General features: G+C 36.7%; 1 protein-coding gene across 1 annotated transcript; it reads right to left on the bottom strand.

Annotated features, from left to right (window-relative positions):
* Window positions 1-19,393: 19,393 nt before the first annotated feature.
* On the bottom strand, window positions 19,394-23,661 carry LOC146136933 (uncharacterized). The gene is made up of 6 exons (XM_083396290.1): window positions 20,628-23,661; window positions 20,363-20,472; window positions 20,131-20,300; window positions 20,049-20,083; window positions 19,784-19,893; window positions 19,394-19,721 (listed from the first exon to the last, which is right to left on the bottom strand). The coding sequence occupies exons 1-6, from the start codon at window positions 21,360-21,362 to the stop codon at window positions 19,505-19,507; spliced, it is 1,377 nt and encodes a 458-aa protein (XP_083252416.1). The 5' UTR covers window positions 21,363-23,661; the 3' UTR covers window positions 19,394-19,504.
* Window positions 23,662-23,887: the final 226 nt, after the last annotated feature.

Below are 23,887 nucleotides of genomic sequence, written 5' to 3'. Positions count from 1 at the left end.
CCTTCAACCGCCGAGGCAATTACACCGGCCTGTGCAAATTTACAGAGCACTCGATTTTCGTGTTTCGCATTGTAAGATGTATGGGCGTTTGCTTGGCGTTGTTTTAAGACTGTGTTTGCAATTGGGTGTAGCATTCCTGATTGTAATGTCCTCACCAAGTATCCCCCACTATAGGTACGCGCTATAATTTGTATCTTATTCCAACAGCTATACCCGCTATTTTAGGTGCAATATTGTAGTCCGATCGGTTACCATAAATACTGAGGTAATGAAGTCAAAACGTGACTTATTTTTTACAATGTTGTTGTGTTGTCTCTTCAGCTAAAACAAATCTCGGTTACTTTTTTAATAGATTTCACTATTTTAGAAGTTTTCTTTTCAAGTTCGAAACGTTGCGTTTGGTCACGACCCAATGGTTAAAATGCACAAACCAAAATGATTTCGGATCGGCACCGATACCTCCCTTAGTATCGGACGAGTACCGATACTACAGTTTGGATTTGTTATTGATGCCAATTCGATATTATCGGCCCATATTGGTGGATGCCAAGGATTTAGTGACTTAAGCATTTACGATAAGGTTTAGTCCATCGGTTCACGAAACTGACGTTAAGGTTTCACGTACACCGCTAAGTGAATATAGCTTAGGCCAGCGCTTCTCAACCAGTGGGCCATGGCTCACTGGTGGGCCATAAAAACATTTGAGGTGGGCCACAAACTAATTAAAAAAAAAGCTAGATTTAGTTTGATTTGTGTCACTATATTTAATTTTACAGGAATAATGGCTTGGGGAGCAATTAAAAAGGAATGTAAATTTATTGTTCAGTCGCAAGTATCTCACTAATGCGCGATTGAATAAATGATCTGTTTTAAAATATGTTCTTCTGTGTTTTGTTCTAAACCTATATTTTAAAGCTTTTTCATTCATAAAAATTCTGTTGGGCCACAGATTTTGTTTGCAACGTAAATGGGCCACGAAAAAAAAAGGTTGAGAGCTACTGGTTTAGTCAGTGAAAAAGGCGTAGAGATGTCCGGTATTATCGGATCGAAGCGATAACCGGTTTAACAAAAAACACATTTAAAAACAAAAGATTTAAACCGATGTAAAAGGACATTACCTGAGCTTCTTTACGCGAATTTTTATCGCTTTTTTATTTTTTGACCTTATAGCGTATTTTATTTTCAACAGCGTATTTTCGTGTCAGATCAGTGATATACGTTTTTTTTTCGTTTTTTTTTTTTTTGCACTTTTGCACTTTTGGGCCAAAAAAAGGTTGATAAACACTGGTCTACAATACCATCAACCATCACTTTACGTATTTTTTTTGCTTTTTGACCTTTTGCCCGAAATGCGGATCGTAGTAAGGTTTGAAGTGAGACATCCCAACAGTGGTTCAGTCACCTTTATTTGACAAACTCACGACACCACCAGCAATATTCATAACCGCGTTTTATGTTCAGCTGCCGATCGCAAAACGACGACCGGCCACTCGCCAGCCTTCAAAACAAACATAAGGTCCCTCAAAAAACAGCAGCAGAGTCACTGAATCACGCCAAATCACTTACAGGGGCGTCCTTATCGGAGTGGGTAGCACTTAGAGCTTGTCTTGTGACTTGTCGAGTTATTTCTAACCCGTGCGACCTGGAGTAAGTACGTCTTGAGACCCGAAAGCAAATACGCGTATGCTGTGACGCGCTACTCCGCCATGTATAAATATATTTGCGTATGTATCTGATCCAGGGACGTATTCAGTGGTTGTTAGCCCATGCCCCCTCAAAAATAAATTTTTGACCTACAAAATTAAAGATTTTACTGCGTTTTTGTCTTTAGTCCAAGGGCACTGTGCATGTTATGCCTTGTTACGGCATTTTGCGTTATGTGACTGGTAAACCGTAGAAAGCGCAAGTTTTATCCAACAAGACTCTAAATGACGTTATTTCGAAATAAAAGCATTTTTTTCGCGCTTATAACATTGTATTGGATTTCAGCTGCGATTTTGCACACGAGTTCGCTAGAGAACCACAAGATGAAAATTGTTTATGACTTAACTTTGTGACGGCTTCTATGGCACCCGGCCCCCGATGTTAACATAGTATGGGCAAATGGTCCAAGCATAATTGTAAACTCTAAATTACCTGTCGTCAGTTCAGCCAAATGAAAACCAAAGTAAAAAATTACTTGTAGTTAATCGATCGAAGTATCTACTGAAAATTGGGATGACATCTTAAATAGATTTCTATTGCCTTGAGATTTTTATATAAGTGCAAATCAGCAGGTTTAACTATATCCCCTAAAAAGCAATCGGCTTGCTTTTTTCTCCCTGTTTCTGTTCATTTTGTCGTTTCTTTTGCATAACACCAGCTTCGTTACTGTCAGCTTGTTAAAACTTTATTTTGTATTAAAGCAATTCGGCCGCACGATTGACACATTTGGTTGTATGAGACTGCATTTAATTCAGGGGTCCTCGATTTTGCTTAAAAAATAAGCTGGAAACTTCAGAGTTAAAAAAGGTTTCAAATGGGATTTGTTTTGGCGAAGTTTTAAATATTTTTATACAAACTTGATAATGTGATCAGCACCTAATAATTGATTCCGAAAAAAAACACAAGTACAAACATATAAGCTCATTACAAAAGACAACATACATTTCTGTATCATATATTTAAGTATCGCCGACACATTATAATCGGTTTTATGAATCGGAAAATGCAAAATCACGGACGAGCTGTAAATAACCAAAGCGTGTGCCAAGTTTTGATCATTTCGCCGAAAAACCCGGTGGTCAATCTTAAGCAGAATTAGGCGAAAACTTCGCGTGTGGCGATTGGGTGGACAGCACCTGTGCGTGGACAGAGAAAAGGTCAAAGCAGAGGTCACGCGATACAAGTATGGATGTCCGATAATATCGGATCGGTGCCGATACCCGAAGTCGACTGGTAGCATCGGTACTCGTCCGATACTGGGATGGTATCGATGCATATTAGACCCCAAGGTAATATAGGAATTTAAGTCATGATTTGCGATAAACCGCAGTTTACCTTGAAAGATAAATTTCATCGGTGCAGATCGGAAACCAAATATATATAGGTACTTTAGCCATGATTTACAATATGCAGAATTATTGATACAATGCAGCATTTATTATTTTTCAAAAGAAAATTTATCAAAAAAAAACGTAGCCGGTGATGGTGTTTAAACTAAAAGCAAATTTTGGCCTAAGAGCTTTGGAAAGGTTATTTAAACGATTTAAATTAATCGATTTTCTTGGTTCGAGTATAGTAACGAGGTCATTTGTATCGGATCGGATCTGGGTATTTTTGTCTAAAATATCGATATCGAATCAAAATGTCAAATAATCGGCCATCGTTAGCTACAAGTTGTTCTGGCTTAACCGAAAGAAGAAACGGTCTTTTTGGCATTAAAAAAAAATTCCCACTGGCCAAGGCAAGCCAAACAACGAATTTACACGCTAATTCGGATAACTTACCCAAACTGCAGCTGCGACTATAGACTTCAATCGACTTTGGCGTCAAACAGCTTTAATTGCGCCGCCCTTAATCGCATTAGGCGTGCGCCGTTACACAACAAGCCAAAAAAATCCGGTGGAAACCGTCGTTTTGCGTCGCAACACCTTAAAACGTGGTTTTCCATGAACGTTTGGCGTAAAGCTCGATTCGCAACAGTGGCCAACCCGCTTAGGCTTCTATGCGTGTGTTTTTGTGCAAGCTGCAAGGCGACCACGTGTTTGTATTCTGGGCGGATTAACTAAAACAGATGTTTGCTGCCGTTGAATGAAGATTAATTTCGGCGCCGCCTTGTATCCGTCTGTCCATTATACACTCGATACTGTATCACACTGTTAACCATTTTGGGTAAAACGTTCTATGTAATTTTGGGTACAAGGGAAATATACCCAAGAATTTTGGGAAAAATTGTTTGATGCCCATTGGTTTTTACCCAAAATGGAGCTACCCAAAGCTATTTACCCAAATATAATTGGTATGGTGGGTCAATTACGTTCACCACACTGAATAGGGGTGTACGATAATATCGGATCGGAGCCGATACCAGATGCCAACTGATATTATCGGTTCTCGTCCGATACTAGGGTTTAGAGATGTCCGATACTTTACGTTTTGTTCCGATAGCGATACTAAATGACTTCATTACTATCCTTAAACAAGTAAAACTATATTTGCTGTAGCAATCGGATGTTCAGATGGCAGAAGAGCTGCATTCTAACAAGAATAATGACTAAAAGTGTAGTATTAATTTGGTAAAGGTTCGGACGAGTACCGATATTACCACTTGATATCGGGTATCGGCCCCGATCCGATATTATCGGAATTCGGACACCTCTACTAGGGTGGTTTCAGTGCCGATTCGATACCCATCTTAAATTGGAATGTCAGCCTTGGTTTGTTACTCAAAGCAGCGATTCCACCTAAAAAGGTTAAATATAAAAATATGTTATAGATTAATAACTTGCGGTAAATAATTAGATTAAAGCTAAAGTAAATTGTTTGGACTAGTAACCTAAAGAAATACCCATGTTTCTATTCCATTTATTTTTGATCGGGTATCGGTATATCGGAACAAAATGTATCGGACACGCACGGTGGTTGTGTGAAACATTGTGTTTAAACTAAAGGGTTCGCGGATCCTTTGGATATATGTGTTTCTTGGTGATCTATTTGACAGATGTATACTTTAACGGTTGACAATTATCTCGCAGATCAAATCAAACTGAAACCGATACTTTGACCGATAGTATCGTCTCATATCCGATACTATAGGGCGTCCCAATTTGTAAACCTTATACGTCTCTGGCGTCGGCCATATTCGAATTCATCTCTACAAAATATCGCCAGCTTCTTCATTAACTTGACGCATGTCAGCTGCACGAGCGAGCTTGTTATTGTATTGATAGCTCAATAAACGAACGCCTGAAACGGTACGAAGGATTAAGGCGTCTTTTCGGTCGTGTTTGTGATGCTTTGCAACGGTCGTGCCCATTCCACAGCAAAACGCCATCGTACAATGATTAATTGCTGTCGTTTAAAGTCGGCCGTTGTCGGATTCAATGTTGTGGTTTGCAGAGCGTATGAAACATGAATTTACACCTGTGATTTCAAAACTGTGTACCTCGAGAAATTGTCAAGTGTGCCGCGAACTTTTTGTAATTTTGGAAAATAAATTGTCTGTAGTACCAATAGGAATACACGCAATCATTTTACACTTAAATACGCACCAATGATTACAAATTAATAGTATTCAGACATTTACTGATAGTTTTTCGTGTGTTAAGGCGATTGTAAAATAACTCTATTAGTGTTCTGTTAAAAGAGTGCCGCGAAATATTTAAAAAAAAATTATGCATGTCGCAAGCTAAATAAGTTTGAGAACCACTGGTGTTTACACCGTAATGATAGAATTTGACAACCTTAGAGTTGCTTATCGGATTAGGACAAAATGCCAATTATTGGTGCCTGAATTTGATTTGTTCGCATCTTATTTTAATGTAATTATGAATCTGGTATATGCTCCAGTTTCAGGTTTATTAAGATTTACTTAGGTGAACTATGCACGGATCTGTAATGTAGCTTAATATTGAACGTCAAAGATAAAAAGGTCGTTTTAAACGACATTATCTTGCAAAGACCTTTCAATAAGCACTTGTATCACCATCAGTTTAAAGTTTTAATAAGATAATGTCGATTTACTCAACCTTTTTGGTTTTATTATTCGTTATAAAGATTTACTTAACTATGGATTTATACTTTGACGGCTGCAGAGCAAACGATTTATAAAACTGACAATTTCGTTAGTCTAAACATTTATGCAAACCTATAAAAGATTTGATACTTTTCAACGTGATAAAAGCAAAACATAACATTGTTATATGCGGTCCATTTTCACATAAATAACATAGAACGTTGTATATATAATTCTTCTGTTTTTTCTTTAATGATTCACGCATTTTTTTAAGGGCAATAATAGTGATTCTGTATAAAAAATCCATCCTATGGTCGATATCAAACGCTTATTGTTGTACAAACAGTTTATGATATTCATTTAAGATATTGGCAAATTATTATAATAAAAGCGTACTAGGTTTGTAAATCACAAGGTATTAACTTATACCATCGTGCATGTGACGCAGTTATATATTTGATAAAAAAAGATTAAGAGCTTGAAAACCAAATTTGAACCTTGGAGAGTACTGCCTGGAGGTTTTAGTTAGACGAAGAATTAACATCAAAGCCCGTACAGAAGTATAGGAAGTACTTTGTGAACGTTTCGAACAAGTTTTTATCGATTACTTTAAATAAATTTAAATCTCCATCGGTCATTTAAATGTTTGCGAACAAACCTCAAAATAGTGTTTCTGAAACAACCGAAGCCTTAAAACCAACGAAAAACAGTGTTTAAAAACAGTGTTTCGATTTTTTTTGTTTTTCCTCTCGTTTTCGTAATCTAATCGCATCTCCTGGGTGGCAGTGCCAAAGTGGCCGTATTTTCGCCATTAAGCCAGCAACAGGCCCGCGATAAGGCCTACATCGACGTGGAAAGGGCATTTACTTAGCGTCAACTGCAGCGGAGATAAGGCGCCGAAAAGTGACACTTTGCAGAAGACGCAGAATCATGTCTTTCGCCGCTTAATCTCTCGCACAATTTGTTTTGTCTGTAACGCTTTCCTTTGTTCGGTATTCAGGAAAGGCTATAGCTTTGGACCGGGGCATTTCGTGTTTTCTAAGCGCGCCGGAGCTTTTTATTATGCCACGTCCAATCTAAGTTATGTTACATTATGTATGAGATTCTCAAGCAAGGGTCCGTTGGTCCATTTGGGGTGCGTGGACTAGTTTGAAGGGGTACATCAAGGCCTAATTGACATACTGGGGTATAATTTGAAAAAGTAGAATACATTTTTCAGAATAAAAAAAGTATACGCTTTGGTGCCTGTTGCCTCAATGTATTTACACTTAATTTCAGTTTCGCTTTTGTTGGACCGAAAACACCAGGTTTCCTAAGTCTCGTTGTTTTATGACGTCAATTTCTGACGTCATCCCTAAAATGTCAATGCCGATCCTGGTCCACGTAAATCCAAAAAATCCAAAAAATTAGCTGGTCCGCGTCACAATCAGTTTAAGAACCCTTACTAAATAATGTGGACATATATCAGAATAAACAAACAAAATTTACATGTTATAAATTCGATTTAAATACGATAGTTTTGCCTAAATTGCTCCATTTACGTGTATAAAATACCAGAACCCAAGCGTCTTTGACTTTAATCGTTCGAGTTCAATTTCTAACGTTCAAAACAGCCAAGTAAAATCCCAGTTTAATACCTTTTCATTGCTTACGTGCAGTATGTCATTTCGCTGGGTAGTAAAACTTAACTTTTTGTGTGACTTTGTATTACACAGGTTTTACAATTTATTCTCCCACGGTATTAGTGAAGCATTTATGTTTTTAAAGCTGCAAGCAAGCGTATATTAAATTGTTCGCTAATGCCTAGTGCCAGAGGCATCTATTTACCATTTGGCCTCCTCGTACACAGATCGCAATCAGTTCAGTTAAAAAGGCATTTGAAATAAATTGATGCTTTAATGCCCTGTCTTTCTCACAACCTATTTGGTTGAAACGACTAGTTGTGCAGCACTTTAAAAACAGCGGTTAAAGCGTCCCTATCCAATTTCCCATTATCACACCCATTTTTGCCTTAGAGATGCTTTATCGTAACACGTCTACCAGCGACCCTTATTTTTTAGTGTCTTCTTTCTGTTTAAAGCGGGCTAAACAGTCGTAGACTTTGTTATTTGAAGAGTTCAAATCGATTGGTGATTTATATCGGCATTCACTTAAAGAATTGGATGAAAATCGCAGTTTTGTAATGACTTTAGTCATTAACTTGACTTAAGTGCACTTATTTCACTGTTTTCAACTGATTTGACTTGACGTAAGTCGTAAGTCTTGAATTGGACTTAAGTCGTTTCCTGTTTACAGCACTGGAAAATAGGTCTTCGTTGTTCACAAGAAAAAAACAATTTCGTTTTAATAAACACTTTCTCCAATCGTCACGCTCGTTTAAAATCGTTCGATCTGTTTCGCGCACCGTCGTTGGTAAACAGAGATCGCAGACGCGTCGAATTTTGTGCTTGTCAACATATCGCCTTTCCTGGGGAATCTGATAAGGCCGCGTTTTCTCGCCGCCTGTCTCCTGTTGGCCCTAGGGATCCGCGGAAACCTTGGCATATGGTGGAGACGGCGATAAGTGATAACCAACAGAGAAATGCCATGAAAAACACGACGTTTTTTTTTTTTTGTGCAAGAAATAAAGCCGTTTGTCATCCGGACACCAAATGGTAATTTCGCGCACAGGAATTTTTCCTTTCTCTCTTTCTGTTTCTTTTTACTTTTCTCTACCGTTTCGTTCTCTTTTTTCTCTGTTTTTTCTCCGTCTCTTTCTGTCTTATGTCAAAGCCAAGCAACTGTAATAAAATGCCCGGATTGCTGTCCAGCGACGTTCAATATTTTATCCCGATATTTTGATTAAAACTACAGCATTCTCACCCGATACCCGATTACGCTGTTCCTATGGTCAAAAATGCATTTTTGTTTTGCAATATTTTGGAAACTTTATTAGCTTTGCATTTTTAAATCACGCCCGGTCCATAGCCCCCAGGTTTGCAAATTCTCTTCAGTCGACTTCAGGGCAACTTTGTTTCTATAAGGATTTATCCGCTGGCTGCAGCTGGTAATTAGCTGGTAGAAAAAATGGCAAAATGGCCTTGGTCTGACGTACGATGCCAGATGATCGATGTATTTTCAACCGAAATGAGCTTTGCTGTTGAACTTGCACCAACCCACTTGGCGTAAGTTGTAATTTCAATCCCGTTGTTTGATTTGCGTTGATCCCAACCTATTTTCCCCGATCGAAATTTACACTGGAATGTTTTACTTCACTTTAGCGAAGTGTTTTTCAACCCTTTTTTAGTGGCGGCCTAAATACCAACGATAAAACAGAAAATCTTGGTCAGCCAATTTTCTTCACTGGAACTTTTGAATGTTTGAACATGGTAATGATGGCATAGGATCGTGATGCTTTTTAACAAACTATATCGGTTAGCGGAGTAAAATATCAAGAATCGGACATCCCTATATACTGCAGGGGTGGGCAAATGTATTCAATGAAAGAGCCATTTGCAGAAAATACAAGTAACAGTAAGCCTCAAAATTATTTCAATACAAAAACGATAAATAATGCAAGGCCAGCCGCAAATACAACAGAGTTGTAATATAACAAAATGGTAATATTTAACACAATAATAACGGTAATAGCAAAAAAACACGCACAATATTTATTAATATCAGTCTTATGTTAACTAACTCTTCGGGCTCTATGTCTAGTGTTACGTCATAAACGAAATGCTGGCCTAAATAAAGAAAAAAAAAGCAAGAAACGTTTATAAACGGTACTCTTGGTGACCTTTACAATTTTTTTGAATTTTTTTTTTTTTTTACGATTCAGCTAGAAGAGCCACCAAAAACATGCCGGAGAGCCGCAGTTTGCCCACCCCTGGTATAGAGTATAGTCGGCAACCCAATGAAACAATCCTATGGTTTAAGAAACACTGCTTTAGTGTATACAGTGGCTTTAGTGAGCTGTTTTGTACAAAAAAAAACATAAGACAAATAGCATAAATATATGCGACTTTACTATTCACCAGCCATGACGTCGTAGAAATCTTGCTTAGAACCAATTTCAATAAGCCTATTTGTTAATTATCGTGAAGTCGGCGACCCTATTAAATTAAACCTATAGGTTAAAAACATTGCTTTAGCGCAAGGGTCCTTAAACTTTTTTTACCAGGAACCCCTAAAATTTTTTTGGTGCTCGCGCGGACCACGCTAGGCCGAAAAAATTTAAAAATAACGTCATAAATTTACGTCACAATACAAATAGACTTAAATCTGCTGATTTCGGTCCAAAAATGTAAAAATGAAATGAAGTCTTATTACAGTCAGTGTAAACCGTTCTATTTTTAATTAAATTGTAATAAATTTGATTACTTCTAAAATATAACACTAATATTTCAATTAGGCGTTGATGAACCTCCTAAAACTATTTCACGGAGCCCCAAGGGGTCCATGGACCCCAGTTTAAGAACCCCTGCTTTAGCGTATACAGTGGCTGCCCTGTGTATTTTATCGTAAAGCAATGTTTTCTCTGTCTTATTGCGATAAGCGGGAGTCATGTTCTCGCGATTCTTGTATAACATTGTGACGAAACACGGATGTACGCGGGGAAACAAGGATGTTGTACGATGGTGGTTTACACCGGCGATAGATAACCTATGCTTAGTCTTGATGTAATACCCCAAGAGTTAATGTATTTGTACATTCTGGTGATAAATATAAATGTTAAGCAAACGTCACTTCTCTTCTAAGATTGTGCTGTTAATACTGTGTTTGACAATGTTGTAAACAAGTCAATTTGAAATGACTTAAGTCCATGTCAAGTCAGTTAAAAAATAACTTTATATTGAAGTCAAGTATTTTAATAAAGTCAAGTCATTATTAGAGCAAGTCAACTTCAAGTAAAGTCATTGACATAAAAATGAAACGTTAACCCAATAAAATTCATAAATTCGTCGGATTATGAGAAATATTTCAAGTAAAATTAACAGCAACGCTATATACATCTTAAAAATTGTTTCACGTACAAAATCTAGGACAAATAACCCAATTTCAATTAAAAATATTTGATAAAAACATTAAATTTTACTCAAAGGTGTTTGACAAAATGAATCAAATCCAAGTCAAGTTTTTCGTCCAAAAGACTTAAGTCTAGTCAAGTCATTTTGGTCGCAAGACTTGAGTAAAGTAAAGTCATTTGAAAACTGTAACTTAAGTGCACGTAAGTCAACTCATTGACTTAAATCAGGGATGTCCAACCTGCGGCCCGCCTGATATTTACGTGCGGCCCACCACTAATTCTCACTTTCAGTAACCTTTATTAAAAACAGTTGTTTCGAATATCATCAAAACGTGGAGATCGCGCAGTATTTGATGTAGGCATAATCTTGTGTTTTTTATAATCGAGTCTAATGTCGCATTTCAACATCCATCGAGCACTTTGTGCACCCATCAGTGCTAAGTAAGATGTTTGTTTTTCTGAATGTGTGTTTTTCCGGACCGTTTTAAGGAAATATGTCAGCCCAAACACGTGAAAACTTAAATTTTTGCATATTTGCGCATAAGTTCACTCTCGAAGAACGGGTGTTTATAAGTTAGGTTGTTTTATGACGTCACGATATGACGCAACTTATGACGTCACCCCTTTAATTTGAGAGATTTTGCGGCCCATCGAAATTTTTAAAGTGGCAATGCGCCCCATTCTGCTAAAAGGTTGGACATCCCTGACTTAAATCATTACAACATTGCTGTTAACGGATTATTTTGAGCAATAGTATTTCAATTTTTATTTGTGATTTACTTAAGTGTAAAACTCGCATAAAGTTCCTAAATCATTAATCCCATGGAAATCAAACAAGTCTTTCATATTCAGCCACGACCATCTAAATGAAAAGTGACATTCTTTAACAGAAACCTAAATTACAACTTATGACAGTCGGACTTTAGACTTTAAACTTGCGAATATGTTTTACATTCTCGGTATGCCTTTTCTCTGAGGTTAAATGTTAAAAGAGGAGTACGAACCGTTCGGTCGCTGTTTAAAACTCCTGCATTTTAAAGCATCCTGTGTACAGCGTATTTGAGTTTGCGACCTCGATTTCAATTTTGGGAGAAACGATTAAGTTTGGACAAATTTTTCTCCTCGGCATTTTGGCGCCAGTGGACGGGCTTCTGGAAAAATCCGCCTTGGCATTTTCGGATTTGGCCTTGAACCGTAATACCCTTTAACCTCAAGTCGGCTTAAGCAGCTATCAATGTTTATTTCTTGCTTTTTTATAGGAGCGATGGGCTTTTTGTAGCTAAGAACCACATCTAAGGAAAGATGGTATCTGCAATTTCGCATAGACGCCATATGGGAGTGAGGTTGTTGTTATCTTTCGTAAGAGCGCATCTTGTAAAAGTGGTTAAAGGGGAGTGGGCAAGCGTTGAGTCATCTTACAAATATTCAGGTCGTTGTATATCTTGACGCTGGTATAGATAGCACCGCCTAAGTTGACACAGTTGTATAATGTTGGAATAAACAATTTACAAGCCTGCGGTAGGAATTTCAAATCCTAATGTATATTTCTCTACAACAAGGCGTTCAGTTTTGAGGTTTTCACAATGAATTTTTGGGATTTTTCAACACGGATTTCGCAGATTTGTTTTACAAATGACTGGACTGGGACTTAGCCAGAATCATAGACAAAATTTGGATCGACAGCCGCAAACATATACCTAGTCCCAAATGACCGCCGACACCTTGGCGTGTAAATTACCAGTGGTAGAATCACAATGGTGTCGTGCAGATAGCCAGGCCATCAAATTCCGCGTTTCTTTGTGTTGCAATGCCTACATAACGGCCTCTGAGGTACGCGCTACTGACTTGACAAATTGCATTGCAATTGAACGGGGTCGTGTATTCATTCGGGAACACCTCGCTACCTCTGAAAAAAAGGCTGGGCGTCAATTTTTGAAACGCCTACGCTGCTTGGTTGATTGACGTCTGAGAAACGAGGAATCTAGATTTCGTGATAACTTGTGCTTCAAAATTAAAAGATCGCGTTTTTTTGCTTGAACACCTTTAATGGGAATTTTCGTTTGATAAACAATTCTTTTAAACGTTTACACTGTTTTTTAAACGGTATTTTACTATTTCTGGCTATGTTCATTTTTCGTCAAAAAGATGACTTTAAGGGCTAGATCACAGTTATTGTGCACGGTATTTGTGTATAGATGGTTCATTACGCACATGTTAAAAATATACGCTTTATAATCAGAACACATTATTTAAATTCAATTGAGTTATAAAAATACAATTTCGGTTAAACATGTAAGTTTGTTATTTTAGAGAAAACATATTTCTGTTTTCAGTTACGTTTATTAAATGGTCTAAACTAGGCTAAAGTGCTTATGCGGCAATATTTAAAACCGACAGCAAGTTGTGCAAACGGTTGTATAGTCAGACGTAGAATGGATATAAATGACCATACAGAAATAAAACTCGCCACATCAAACTGAACAAAGTTTAATCGAGCAATTGCATTCAATCAATAAATGACACGAAAATCTGCTTGTCAACTTCAAACGAACTAATATCTAATTCGAAACAGTCAGTTTCCAAAACTTGTATAGATACGTGTAAAAAACTTAGTACATTAAATCAACTGACAACTTCGTTTAACGAGCAATTGCATTCAATCGATAAATGACACGATCTATAGTGTACGTTAATTGATGTGTACCAAACGCTTGTCAACTTCAATGGGAATTAATGTCTTTTTCTAAGCAATTAATTTCCAACAACACTTGTTAGGTTAATTGATGTGTACAAATAACGACCGTTCAATTGGGCTTAGTACAAATCTGAAGACGCTCAATCCTTAATCGACGCTACAGGAACGCCTCATGTCCGATGCCTTACTAAGTCACAGGAGAACAGACGCCGATATATGATTTTTGTTTGGAGGGGGAGGAGAAAAAAATTCAGATGTCACAAAGTTACATAATGTAAGGTCATAAAAATAATGAGAAAAATCACCAAAATCATAAAAAAATCACGAAAGTGCACCTTAATGTGACGCCATAAAGAAGTAACCTTAAGAACACCACACAGTTCGTTTATTTTGTTAAAGTTTTAGGTTGGATAGATGTTACTTTCAACACAAAAGCTGCATTACAAAGATGTTATCGATTCGCGCAAAGCTAAAAAACGCTTCAATATTGTTTAAGCCTTCAAAACTTGACGCACTGGCTTTTATATTATTACTACGCCTTACTAAATCCTACAACCATTATGCTCCAAAAATTGTATTAACTTATGGTTAAAATAGTCAAAATATCCAGAACTAGGCGGCATGGCCAAGTACCCCCCTGGAACCGCCCCTGCAGGGAAGAGTCGCATTCTTCAAGATCCGTAAACCACCAGAAAGCAGTTCATCACGTCCCAAGGAACTGACTGGCTCGCTAATCGGATTACGATCGTGTCGAGGCTGAATCGAATCGACGACAGAGGCAGTAAAATATTAATAATCGCTGGATGCCGGGCCCGAACCGCTTTCAAGTCTAGCCGCTGTTGACTTAGGTTTAATTGTGCTCGCGCCCGGAGTCTTTCAAGCTAAACCAACAGGCCTTTGACGCAAAGCTTAAAGTCACACGGAAGCGACCGACTAACTTGCTACAATCGCACAATGGACTTTGAAAATGTTTTCAGAATCACCCCGAAACGTGCGAGTCGCAGACCGATAGGCATCACAAGAGTCTGGCCACTTTCAAACAGTCGCACATTTTTATTTTTAGTGATTTTACGTTTTCTCTCACCTTGGTCAGATTACGTCACTGCTTTGATCGACTGAAAGAAATGCTTCACCAATTTGCCATTTGCGAGCTTTTTACTCATTTTTTAATAGTTTCATGATTTGTTCCCGTTTATTAATGTTTGCTACTTATTACGGCCGATTTGGGCTAGTTGTATTCCATGGGTGAAAGAATACCTTTCTTACCGGAGTTACGTTTTTCAGAAATGACGTCACAGGGTTACGTCGTAACGGTCAGGCAGGCCTGGTGAAAAAAAGTCGCGGTCTGGTATCAGTAGAACGTTTATTATCGATACGATAACTTACCATTTTTTACGGAATGTGTTCCGAACGGTTTCGGCTTACTTCCTCCACTGATCTGGTCAGTACAACATGTCACCGTTCATGGGGTCTAAGTTATCCACAGGGGTCGGGCAACTTGCCACCTCATCCGAGCAATAATAAGCCTGATTGCATAAAAAAGTGCCAGTTGAACTTAATACTAACCTGTTTACCTTGTAAAAAAGGAAAATACGTACAAAAATAACCCAGTTGTGTAAATAAGGGTTTAAAGGTGCTTTTGCAGGTATGAAATTCGCGCACGTTAACTGGCACCTTCTGTGAAACATAAGGAAATACCAAAATTAACTTACAGGGCAACTTTTTTACAATTTTCACACCATTTTGCGCAGTTTTAACAAGATTAATAGACAATCCGTGAATTTATGATTATCAAATTCACACACGTTAACTATTACCTGCCGTGTCAAAAACAGGCTTAAGCCCCAAACTAGCTTGACCTACACGGCAATTTCTTACAATTTTCACCCGAATTTACGTGTTTTACAACAAGTCACAATAGAGTGGATTCTCAGTTAACGAAACCGCGTTCATAGACCGGCATGGTGTCTGCTGTCAACAACCAGGGGGTTCTTCACACCCAAGGCAAAACACGCGCCGCTTTACCTTGCTTTCCGCCTTTAGCCGACACGCTTAGCTTCAGGAGAGCTTACGCCTGAAAATCGTCGTTGAGCAGCAAGTTAAAGGCCGAAGCGGCGACGCTGCTATTTCGGCTGCGTCTGTATCAGTCAGTTGGCGCGGCTCAAACGCGACAGAGCCCTCTTATAAGGCGTTTAGTTCATGTACGGCGCGTGTTTAGGATTTAGATTTGTTTCAAGGCGTGTTGTTGGCACAGGTGCTGGGTCGCCGGCTATGGCCAGTTGATGCTCGGCTTCCGGATAAACAGCGGCCTTCTAGGTGGCCGTGTTTATGCTGCTTTGACCGGCTAGTTTTGTTGCTTTGTGGTTTCGTTGTTTGGTCTTAAAAGCGCAGAAAAGGTGACTTTAACAGCAGCGCGGAATTTCAGCAATTTGCTGATATTTTAGTTAAGTATTAGACAGGTGTGTTATTCTTCAGCTGTGTAGCTTTTGTTACGTAATCAATCGGACGAAAATCGCTGGATTTAAATGCTACAAAAAGTAATCTAAAATGTCTGGTCTCAGTTATTATGAACACATTTTATTTGATATATACTGTTCAGGTTTGTAAAGAACAGAGTTAAAAACAGCCTTTGACGAATAGAAATATGAGATTCTAATTTGGTTTAGATTTGCTTGAAACCTGTCATTTACTCTCAAAAGCCTGTCAAAAATGCTTAAAGTATTTTTCGCACTTTTTTGATATTCTGTAAACTTCATGCTGCAAGTTGTGTTGTACTGCAGCCGATTTTCAAACGTGAAATCTTGCAGTTTTTCTAGAGTGTTCAATGAGGCGATAAATGCTAAGAATAAGCGGGAAATACTTGTTGTATACCAGAGACGAATATGAAGGCAAATCTAGGATAGCCGAATTGCTGTACTCGCTGTAAAACTGTCGTAAAATCTATATATATTGGCGACACGTGTTTTGTATCTCTCATGCTCGATGAAAGCTATGAAAGTACAATAGTTCAAATCAGCCTAATCCATAATTTACCTTAAAAACAGGCAAAAGTTCTTTGGGCATTTTAAGTGATTTTCATCTTTTGAATATGCTTTTGTGTCAGATGTGCTGCAAATTGAACTATGCTGTTGCTGATGTTATAAAGTGTAACTATGCTGTTTTTGCAAATTGTTCAACGCATAAATGCTAAGAATAGGGACGAATAGGAAAGACAAATCTAGCATAGCTGAATTGTTGTACGCGCTGTAAAACTGTCGTAAATTCTATATATATTGACGACACGTGTTTTGTATATCTCATGCTTGTAAAACCTACGAAAGTACAATGTAGTTTAAATCAGCCTCATGCAAAATTTTTACTCTCAAAAACCGGCCAAAGTTGCACAACTTTACCGTTTTTGCAGGGTTCAACGGGGCAATAAATGCCAAGGATAAGTGAGCAATATTGTGTGCCTGCAGAGACGAATGCGAAGGCCAGTCTAGCATAGCTCAATTGGTGTACTCGCTGTAAAACCTATTTTGGTGACATGTGTTTTTGTAAATCTCATGTTTGTCATAAAAGCGTGCTTCTATTCACTCTACAATAAGCATTCGATATTAGATAAGAATAAACCAGGTATTGTAAAGCTAACCCTTTTTTATTGTAAAGTTAACCTTTTGAGACATTCCTGTTGAGAAAGGATTAAAAGCCATGTATACTGCTTAGCGTACCGAAAACTTCAATATAAAGACCTTGTTTGCTCAATGATTAGTTAATTGGTCAAGTCTTTGTCTTTGGCACACAAAGCTCTTCTCGGCTTGTGCGTTTTGTGTGGGCGACTATAGTTTGAGTGGTTGGGGGCCAATTTGTTTGGCCTACTAAACCAGGCCGGGCACACTTTTTCCTCCATGATTCTGTGGCTTTTTTAGCGCTTGGCCAGTTTTTGTTATGGACAGGCCTGTTTTTTATCCCTTAACGCTTAACCTATAGTTAAATAAAATTTTAGATAACAGTTTAAATATTTTCCCGGGCTCATTTTAATTTATAGTTTTGTGGCTTTTAACTCCAGGTTGGGACTTGGGGCACATTCCTGTTTTAAAATTATGAACCTGAATTTTTGTTCACTTTTTTAAGTAAACAAAAAATTTTAGGGTAACAACTTAAATGGTCACATCTAGGCTTATTTTGCCCACTGTTTTTTTATATTTTTACAACCGTTTTCATTTTTACACTTTATCTTTGTTTAACGCACAAATGAACTGGAAATTGGCCCATGAAAAACCTTATCTTAGCTGTGTTAACTGTGCAAATGTTTTTTCCCAGGCTAAAGCCAACAAGGTCTGTCACTTCAATTAAGATTGCTCATGGCCGACCAATCAAAAATCAATACACAAACAATTTTTTTTAGATAAGTCTCGGCTTCACTCAATTAACAATTGTGCCCACGCCTTTAAATACTTGACTTTAAGTTTGAAGGGTTGACTAATTTGGGAACCCTTTGCAAATTGTGAGTGCAAGGTCTGTTTTTAGTTTTAGCTTGGTCTTTCTGGCGTAGACCGTGTTTTGCTTGCGAAACCGCTTCATCACCTTTGTAGAGATCTGAAACCTTTCATTACCGCGCATCGATTTATCCATGCACTTGTATGGTGGCCCATGACTGCCATCCTGTTTTTTTTTTTTAATTTAAAAAAAAAAAAAAAATTAAAAAAAAAAAAAAAAAAATTAAAAAAAAAAAAATTAGAAAAAAAAAAAAATTATTGAAAAAAAAAAAATTATAAAAAAAAAAAAAATTATTAAAAAAAAAAAAAAAAAAAAAAAAAAAAACTCGACGTGGCCCAGGACTGCCATTCCCATATAAAACGCATTACGGTCGGACCATCACTGCCATCATAGAATACTTAAGTATATGCAATTTTCTATTGTGTGCTGTTAAGTTCCAAGCCAGAGCATGGAGGTTTGCCACATGGTGTATTGGCCTTCTGGTGGGATTTATAAACCTTGCAAGGGACGAGGTTTTTTGCTAAGAAAAATATCCAGTAAATATGAACCTATGAACCCATTCGACAGACACAAAGGTATTTTAATAGGCTATTAGACTGGCAACACGAGATCGAAATTTGGTACGTTACATGAGGCTTTGAAGTTGTAGAGAAACGACGCATGTCTGTTTGTGCTTGTAATTATAGCGTGTTCGCCTGGTAAAGTGTTAAATATTTCACCTCGATACTCATTTCCTTTACTGGCCGTTCAAGGCAAATCCAGCCGGCATTTCGACTTAATTTATCAGTCACCATCGCAGTCGCTCTTGTGCTATATAGTGTCACGCTACTGCTGGATAAAAAACAATCAGGCAACGATGCACTCTTTACTGGCAACATGTGTTTTTACTGCGCTGTAATTCATTTTATTAAAAGCGAGCTATACTGAATTATGTGAATGTACAATAAATCTTTTTAAAAGCGACCTGCAGTATGCACTTTGAAATGCTACAGACAGTTTGTTTAGTTTCGATAATCACCAGAAGCAGTTGGGAATGACAAATTGCAAAAGAGTTGTTAATCGAAGCCATATTGCTATTTTTTAAATTAAAAACATTAACTGTGAAGGACCACTGCAACAGAATTAACGTTTTTTTTGTAGTGTATACTTCCACTTAACAATTAAAATATCTAATTGCGTTGTTTTAAGTGTATTTTCTTGCTGCATGTGTATATTACCCTTTAAATTGTATCAATAGCAAAATCTCAATAAAAATCAACAAATGACAGTTGCCTGGTTTATTAAAAGATAACTAAGGACTGATGACAAATGCTGCAAAGCTAGAAATTTGTTTTTAAATAGCGAAAAGCATCAGCACAGTGAGAAACATGAACTGCAAGTGGCTCAGCAATAATTTGTTGACATTTTACTTTAAAATTCTCTGGTAAGTACTCAAGAGGTTTATCAGTCATTCCACTTGATTGAATTGCTTTCTCAATCTGATGGTGACTGGCAATCCTGGTGTAAAAGTAATGATGAGCAAGTAAATTAAACCCTACATGAGTTTATATTACATATTATATATCTTAGAAATAAAAGAGTATATATACTGCCTAATATCTTTGAACTATATGTCCTTTTCTGTGTTTTTATATTGGGTAAAACATAAATTACCACACTCTTCAAGACCATATTTGCTTGGAAAGCTGTAAATATGGTTTGGAATTCCAGTTGGTAAGCTTGTTCCTTTTTGAGGTCTGATTCTGTGCGTGTTCCAAACAACATCAACAAATGTATCAAGCTCTTTCTGCATAACAGGTATCATGATGTATGCAAGCATCATTCTAAAACAACAACCAAGTTACATAACTTGAAATAGTAAAAATGACTTAAATCGTGTAAATACCTATGATTCACATTGGTAGGATCATAGCAATGTTCATCTTTTAAACTCCTTAACTGCACTTTGAAATATTTTTCAAGTCTCTCATGCAACTCTTTCCACCAGCGTTCAATCTGTAAAATAAAATAATAAATAACTTTATAAAGTTTTTACACACCAGTTATTTTAGAAAAAAAATCTTTAATCCAAATACAAATCTTTGCAACACTGTTACAAAATAAAGATGATGTATCATATATATATAGACTAACAAATTATGGTAATTTACTTGGTTGGATGTTGAGGGACCATAAATAATTGTTTCTGTAGAATCTCTAACATCACTATGCTCCTGACGTATAATAAATTACCACACTCTTCAAGACCATATTTGCTTGGAAAGCTGTAAATATGGTTTGGAATTCCAGTTGGTAAGCTTGTTCCTTTTTGAGGTCTGATTCTGTGCGTGTTCCAAACAACATCAACAAATGTATCAAGCTCTTTCTGCATAACAGGTATCATGATGTATGCAAGCATCATTCTAAAACAACAACCAAGTTACATAACTTGAAATAGTAAAAATGACTTAAATCGTGTAAATACCTATGATTCACATTGGTAGGATCATAGCAATGTTCATCTTTTAAACTCCTTAACTGCACTTTGAAATATTTTTCAAGTCTCTCATGCAACTCTTTCCACCAGCGTTCAATCTGTAAAATAAAATAATAAATAACTTTATAAAGTTTTTACACACCAGTTATTTTAGAAAAAAAATCTTTAATCCAAATACAAATCTTTGCAACACTGTTACAAAATAAAGATGATGTATCATATATATATAGACTAACAAATTATGGTAATTTACTTGGTTGGATGTTGAGGGACCATAAATAATTGTTTCTGTAGAATCTCTAACATCACTATGCTCCTGACGTATAAAAGCATGGATTGCAGCCATATGTCCGGTTTCTGTTCCTCTATCAAGCCTAAGGTAACGACTGATGATCCTTGATTTGTATAGATGCTCAAGGTAGAACTTTGCTATCAATTTTGGGTTGCTGTTATCTGTCCACACATTAGCCCACAAGAGCTTTCTGCTACATGAATCAAGGCAGCCATAAATAGCAATAGGAAATGTGCTGTTCTGATAGCCCATAAGTTTGTCATGGCCATCCAAAGAATGAACCCAGTTGGGTCCACATGACGTAAATGGTATTTTATTTCTTTTTTTCTTAAAACATGGTGTTCTTTGTTTAAGACCTTGAGAATCTAGTTCATGCATAAGTTCATAAATTAATCCTCTCGGAATGTTAAAATTATATATCTGCCGAATCTTCTTATGCATTGCCCGGTAACCCAACAACTGTCCTGGTCCACTCAATTCCTCAATAACTGCTGCTCTTACTTCTTCAATGGTTGCTGTTGACCTTGCATAAAAAATATTAAAGTGTCTTAGTCTTCGATCTAAAGTCCTGAGACTCCAAGGATAGCATGAAAAATCTCTCACCATAAAATCTAACAACTCACTTCTGCTAAAATTTTCACTAACATATTTATTAAGACTAGCCTTTAGGCTTTCGTTAATCTTCCAGTCATTCATTATTAGTTTCTACCAAACAAATTAAAAAAACCTACAAACAAACAGTTTACAGCATTGGAAAATTCAGGATTTGGCTATAAAAATTAGTCAAAAATTAACATTTTAGCTAAACAAGAAAAAAAAATACAATATCATATAAACCCTAAATATTTCCAAATACCCTTTGCTACAGGCAGTAAAGTGTCCCATTCGATTCTGTTTTATGGTTAATTAGACCATTTATTATCAATACCAATAAGTTTACAGAACGTTGAACATTTGTGATTTGATTTAAAGTTGTTAATGGCAGTTACTGAAAGATTTCCAGCACAAAACATAAAATCTTTCCCAAATTCATCTACAAGGGTTTTTGAAGAAATTTCTGGGTCATATAAGATATAACCACTACCCTGAATGTCCAAAATCATTAGTTGAAAATCGGAGGTCACATATGAAAAGTGAGATAGGTTTTCAGCTTTTTTCATAATCGTTTCTTCACTACTTATGAAATTTCCATCATTATTAATATACTTTTTAAATTGGCCCTCAATATATGGCTCAAGTGCAACACATTCTTGGGAATGCGTGTCTTTGCCATAATAAACGTCTGTAAACTCTAAACATTGTCCAAACTCACTTTCAATGTTTTTTAAACTGATAAGTTGTTTTAATTTTAGAGCTATATTTTTTGCCAAGAAACTCATTTGAACTATCTTTTTTGTATGGTCCTCCAAGCTTTGATCAAGGGTCAACAGTATATCATCTTTCACTTTTTGATGGTACCTCTTCACTACCCATTTTGTATTTCCAAAAAATATCTGATTGCTTGTTGCTCTGTATGCTTTTCTAAAAGCTCCTTCGCCCAAAAGCTGACGGTCAATTATGACTTCCAATGGCTTGGGTATTGCAGCCCACGACATATTACTGTGAAATAAGAAAATATCCAAAACTGTTGATTTTGCTGTTATTACCTTTCCAAGTTTAATCATTTCTGCTAATGTTATACTGTTTGTGACCTGTTTTTCTACTTCAACAACACTATTTATTGATGTACTGGGAGTATCTACTTCAAATGATGTATGACCTGGAATGAATCTTATGTATATAAGCTTTGTTGATGACAGCTGGGTTATGGCAGTACATGAAGGACCCTGCTCTCCGGCTAAAACGTCACAAGTAAGACCTGTTTTGGTTAAATTAAAAAAATGTCTTTCACATGATTTTTTTATGCATGGTATACTTAATGGTTCTTCTATTAAAGTAACAAATTGTCTTGGGCCTATTCTGGAATATTTCTGAGTCTTCCCTTTTACTTCAGGACTTAATTGTTGTACGGTTATCTCTTTTTTTTCATTGTCAGTTTTCTCTGTTTTCTTCATTCTTTTTTGCTTCATGTTGTTTAAAAAATGATTAAAAGACCGTTTTTCAGCCATTACATACTACTGCTAAGTCCAACACTAAAAAAATATATTATTATGCATATTTAGAATAACTAAAACAGTATATATGTCTTTATAAATAAAGGGCTTCCGCTGCAAGGGTATAAATCCCACCAGGGTTGCCAGATAAAAGTTTTTAAAAAAGGCCAAACCGTGAATGAAAAAAAGCCAAACGTTAATTAAATAAGTTCTAAACACATAAAAGGCTATAAGTTGATTTGTATGTTCATAACATCATACTAACCAAAATGTAAATTTTTATCTTTTGAAAAGCTCAGTTATCCTACGATATTTTGGCTGAAAAGGTTAATATTTTCGTCAAGCTTCTATTGAAAAATACTTAGTTTGATTAGTTTACCCTAAAGCGCGTGTTTCTAAACCTTTTTGAGGTGCCTTTTAAAAGTAAAAATTCAAATTTAAGTATGAGCTATTGGCGCTGGTCTAGAATCCTTCCACAGTGTTGCAACAATTAAGCAACGCATAATATTTAAGTTTAGGTGTCAGTTGCTGCCCTACCCAAACCCGAACGCTAACCAGCACATTAACCCAAATATTGTGCGTTGATTTAATAATTGTGGTAGGATTCTAAACAGCGCCGAGCTATTTTATGTGTATTGCTTTTAATTTCCCATGTGCTTAAAATATATTTGGTAGGGCCTAAACAGATTTTAAAACGAATGTTTTAGAATGAAAACGTATAGACCTATGCCATTTGACTAGTTTTAGCAAGCTTTTGCAAATAAGCCAGAAACAAAAAGCCAAAAAGTTAACTGAATTTTCTGACGCAAACCATGTTTAAAAAGAGCCAAATTTGAATAATTTGCCGTCAAAAAGCCAATCTGGCAACCCTGAATCCCACCAGAAGGCCAATACACCATGTGGCAAACCTCCATGCTCTGGCTTGGAACTTAACAGCACACAATAGAAAATGGCATATACTTAAGTATTCTATGATGGCAGTTATGGTCCGACCGTAATGCGTTTTATATGGGAATGGCAGTCCTGGGCCACGTCGAGTTTTTTTTTTTTTTTTCAATAATTTTTTTTTTTTTTTTTTTTTTTTAATAATTTTTTTTTTTTTTTTTTTTCAATAATTTTTTTTTTCAA

The sequence above is a fragment of the Ascidiella aspersa genome, chromosome 8, assembly GCF_963924565.1.
Source record: "Ascidiella aspersa chromosome 8, kaAscAspe10.2, whole genome shotgun sequence".
Taxonomy (NCBI): Eukaryota; Metazoa; Chordata; class Ascidiacea; order Phlebobranchia; family Ascidiidae; genus Ascidiella; species Ascidiella aspersa.
This window is presented reverse-complemented; position numbering and strand designations above follow the sequence as displayed.

What these genes read in the sequence shown, in the direction of transcription:
- LOC146136933 (XM_083396290.1), bottom strand. Translation starts at nt 21,362, where the DNA reads ATGAATGACTGGAAGATTAACGAAAGCCTAAAGGCTAGTCTTAATAAA. An exon ending in ATATGGTCTTGAAGAGTGTG is followed by an intron (nt 20,084 to 20,130) that starts GTAATTTATTAT and finishes GAGATTCTACAG; the next exon opens with AAACAATTATTTATGGTCCC. An exon ending in GTCCCTCAACATCCAACCAA is followed by an intron (nt 19,894 to 20,048) that starts GTAAATTACCAT and finishes TTTATTTTACAG; the next exon opens with ATTGAACGCTGGTGGAAAGA.